This window comes from Octopus bimaculoides, chromosome 7 (genome assembly GCF_001194135.2).
Source record: "Octopus bimaculoides isolate UCB-OBI-ISO-001 chromosome 7, ASM119413v2, whole genome shotgun sequence".
Taxonomy (NCBI): domain Eukaryota; kingdom Metazoa; phylum Mollusca; class Cephalopoda; order Octopoda; family Octopodidae; genus Octopus; species Octopus bimaculoides.
In genome coordinates, this window is record NC_068987.1 from 25209067 (window position 1) to 25213215 (window position 4149).

At 32.6% G+C, this 4149-nt stretch overlaps 1 protein-coding gene across 5 annotated transcripts in view; it reads left to right on the forward strand.

Moving 5' to 3' along the window:
- LOC106874846 (uncharacterized) overlaps positions 1–4149 on the forward strand; it is a 719848-nt gene that overhangs the window by 54005 nt on the left and 661694 nt on the right. Inside the window, exon 1 of one of the 5 annotated variants that reach the window (XM_052969396.1) lies at positions 584–1174. The exons of 2 other annotated variants lie outside the window; for them this stretch is intronic. In XM_052969396.1, coding sequence (XP_052825356.1) covers positions 1168–1174 — 7 coding nt within the window. In that variant the 5' untranslated portion in view covers positions 584–1167. Of the gene's footprint in view, positions 1–583; positions 1175–4149 lie in introns of those variants that run through there. 2 more of the 5 variants (XM_052969398.1, XM_052969401.1) reach the window with 2 other exon arrangements.

Here is a 4149-nt window from a genome sequence, read left to right on the forward strand (position 1 = left end):
TTTGGCACAAAGCTAGCAATTTTGAGGGGGAGGGCTCCAGTCGATGATATCGACCCCTACCCCAATACTTGATAAATACTTCATTTTATCGACCCAAAAGGATTGAAAGACAACGTGGACTTCCGCGGGATCTGAACTCAGAACGTCATAACTGAATGGCGTTAAGAACACAAAACGAATCGAGCAGTCAATTAGATCGACTCCAGTACTTGTCGGGTATTTTTTTTTTTTTATCGAGCAAAGTTGACTTGGCAAGATTTGATCTCCGGGTGTTAAGAACCAGAATAAGTACCGCAAGGCATTTTGTCCGACACCCTCACATTTCTGCTGATAATGATAACCATAAGTAACTTCCTTAGTTTTTCTCTATTCGGTAATACTCAAGTGCCTCTCTTTACCTTACCCTGCTATGATTACTACTACTTCCACCACCAACGTACCAGCCATTCTTTGTTGTTCTTCCTCTCTCTCTCTCCCCCTCTTTCTATCTCTGTTTCTCTCTCTCTGCTACTGCTATGATTAAACAGTTGCTTGGTACGTCAAACTAGTTGCTCGCTAAGCATCAACAGTTTATATATATATATATTTATATATATGTACATATAAATATATGTATATAGATATATATATATAGTTTATATGTATACATATGTTTTTGTGTTTTGTCTGTTAGTTGCACTGGTGTGTTGTTTCTAATCGAGTCGAGTGATACAAATCGAGTCGTAACTATTTGCAAGAATAGTGGAATAACAACAACAACAAGACTAACAACAGTTACAATTACCATCAATTGATAATTAAAAAAGTATTGTGGAAAAAAATTTTCCAACAAATTATTTTATATCTGACGGAGGAGATATATACGTCTATATAAATCCAAGTCTGAAATATCGAACAACACTTTCGAAGGGAGGGAAAACGTAACAACTATATTGTCACTTGTTATAAAGTTATTTCACGAATTTGAGGGAATTTAACATATCTAGTTGAAAGAGAAAATACTTTACGAAATAGAATCAAAATAATATATAACTAAAAGAAAGAAAAAAAGATACAGTCATCTTCGCCGTCAGCGGATTTTGCTTATTTTCTTTTACTTGATATATTTACCACCGGCAATACAAGTTACCTTTCTCTTTCTACAAACAAACAACTCGAGACTTAACTATGGCAGGTAAGTGAATAATATGACCTACAAATCTGTTCACTCTAACAAAATACACGACCATAAACACTTACAACAGTAAGACACACACACACACACACGTACATATGCGTCCCATTATGTGTGTATATGTATAATATATGTATTGGTACACCGCGGTATGTACGGCTCATTTATTACGACGTGAAGGTAAACTTAGATCTTAGCCTAAAGCAAATATATAATATTATTTAATGTCAGAGTCATATATATATATATATATATATATATATATATATATATATATATGTACATGATGTGTGTAAATAAACATGGAAAATTAGATATGTAGAGAAATAATGCGCCAAAGTGTACGGGCCGTACATTCGTTTGCTCATGCCTCTAGTATACATATACACACACTCATTCACACCTACATACATACACTCACACGTTATATAAATTATAACTGCTTGAGTTGACAGTTCATTTGGGGTTTCGCATGCGATCATCGATATTTTTGTCCCAGATTTCTCAACCCCTTTTACACATATACCCTTACTTTTTTTTTACATATTTAAGATTTCATCATATATTCACTTTAATTTATTCACTACAGTTCTTGTGGTTATTGTTGTTCAATTGGTTTTATTTATTTATTTATTTGCATTTTTTGGGGGTTCATTTTTGGTTTGATATTGTTATTTTATTTTCCATTCATTATTTGTTATTCTGATTATTATTGTCTATATTATTTTCTTATTCACATCTGCACTGGAATTTATTTTAAAGTGTAGCTTTTGTTTATATTTTGCTTTTGATCTGGTAAATTTTCATTTGTGCTACACTTTCTCTCTTCTTTCTATCACACTTTCATATCCATGTTTACGTGTGTGTTGTAACCAGCATGTTTTCAGCCTCCTGGCTGAAAGACATACATACATACATACATACATATATATATATATATATATATATATATATATATATCTGAAATTGCGTGTATATAAATATAGAAAGCATAGACTGTAGTGTATTTATATAAACATACACACACACACATATATATTATAGTGTGTATGTATAGAGTGGCACATACTATAGTGTTTGTATAAAGTATATAAGACAAACACACTGTGATTGAGAAATTAGAATCTCTTCTTCTGTCTTATTAATTAGATTCTTTCATTAGCTATTTCTTAGAGTGTTTCGTGCTCTTTTACTACAACAATACTGTACTCTCATTAACACATTCCTTTCTCTACTCTCTGGTGTTGTGTTACGGTCGATTTCTACCTCATTTGGTTCAACTGGTAGAGTGGTGGACAAAACTATCGAGGTAGTTAGTCTGTAGGTATGCTCCTTTACACCGTCAGTTCAAATCCTGCCCAGGATTGATTTTTGTTTGTTTTACTTCTTCAATTGATATGTGCCAGCTAAATACATGGATCGATCTAATAGGTTACACGAGTTTTGTTCAAAATGTTTAGTCTAAATCAGAAACCATTATTTCTAATTTACATGGACGCAATTTTGCAATAGTTGCCTATCGAAGTCCCATACCTCATGGTAAAGAGAAAGGGTAACTCTTCCACTCACTCATTCAATTTTTAGTATTCCTGTGTTTCATTCAAGGGAAATTATGATTCTGAACAATATTTTTTTTTGCAAAATTTGAAATTTTTTTAGTGAACATTTTTTGCCCTTCACCTCTGTACCTTTTTTCCTTTCCAATGAAGTGTGGGACTTCGAAGTATAGCTATTTCAAAGCTCCGCCGAAAAGGCATCACCAGCGCCAATTAAAGAGATTATTAACAATGCTATTTACTTGGGGCATTCCCCCATACTATGTATTATTTTTATTAAAAAAAAAAATACTGATTTACACAAAACAATCTATATTATAAGGCATAGTAATGTGTATGTGTGCGTTACATCTAATTGTCTTATACGCATATATCAATAAAAACAATGTTCCGCATTCAGCGAGTTGTGTGAAACATGATGATACTGTCATATTTTTACCTATATCATTACTAAGAGATTCCAGCTAGCTATCCATGCTAGTGCCCGTCACAGTTAACCTACCCGTCTACACGCCTACAATTTGATCCCTTTCCACAATGAAACCCGATCTTGTTTTTGTTCATTGTGTTCGCCTTTTAAACTATTTTGCTTATATTTGTGTCCATCATTCTTCCCTTATATCTTTTAAGTTGTGGTTCATGTTCTCCTTTATTGGTCTTCATCGTCGTATTTGTCGGTTGCTATTTTTATATATCCAACGCAATTGTTTATTTAATGTGCATCATTTTTTGTAACAAGAACATACGTTAATTTTCATACAGAACCATGCGTAGAAACAAATCTATCTATCCACACACGCACACACACACACACACACATAAGGTTTATTTCACTATCTGCTTCTCCAGTGAGGTAAAGGAAAAGTAGACGATAAATCTTTTCATCTACCGTTTTCCAAGAGTTCTTGCCATCTCACACTCTACCCCATTCTGGATTAATCTACTAATTCACCAAAAACCACACACACACAAACACATTCACGCGCACACGCGACCGATTTCAAATGCTTTATTGTTATTTATAAACATCTTTTCAGTAACAGTTTTTGTCTTTCTATTCGTTCAACGGAATATACACACACGTACCTGCGTGTATATTTTTGAATGAATACTCGCTCAGATACGAGAGTGTTCGTTTAACACGCATGCACACACACACACACACACACAGACGTCTGTGTGTATACATATGTGTTTGTATGTAAATGTAAATATGTGTATCTATTTGTGTACGTATGTGTATATATGTACATATGTAATGTACAAATGTATGTATATATATATATATATATATATATATACTATGTATGTATATATATATATTTACTATGTATGTATATATATATACATATATATATATATATATATATATATATACTATGTATGTATATATATGTATTTACTATGTATGTATATATA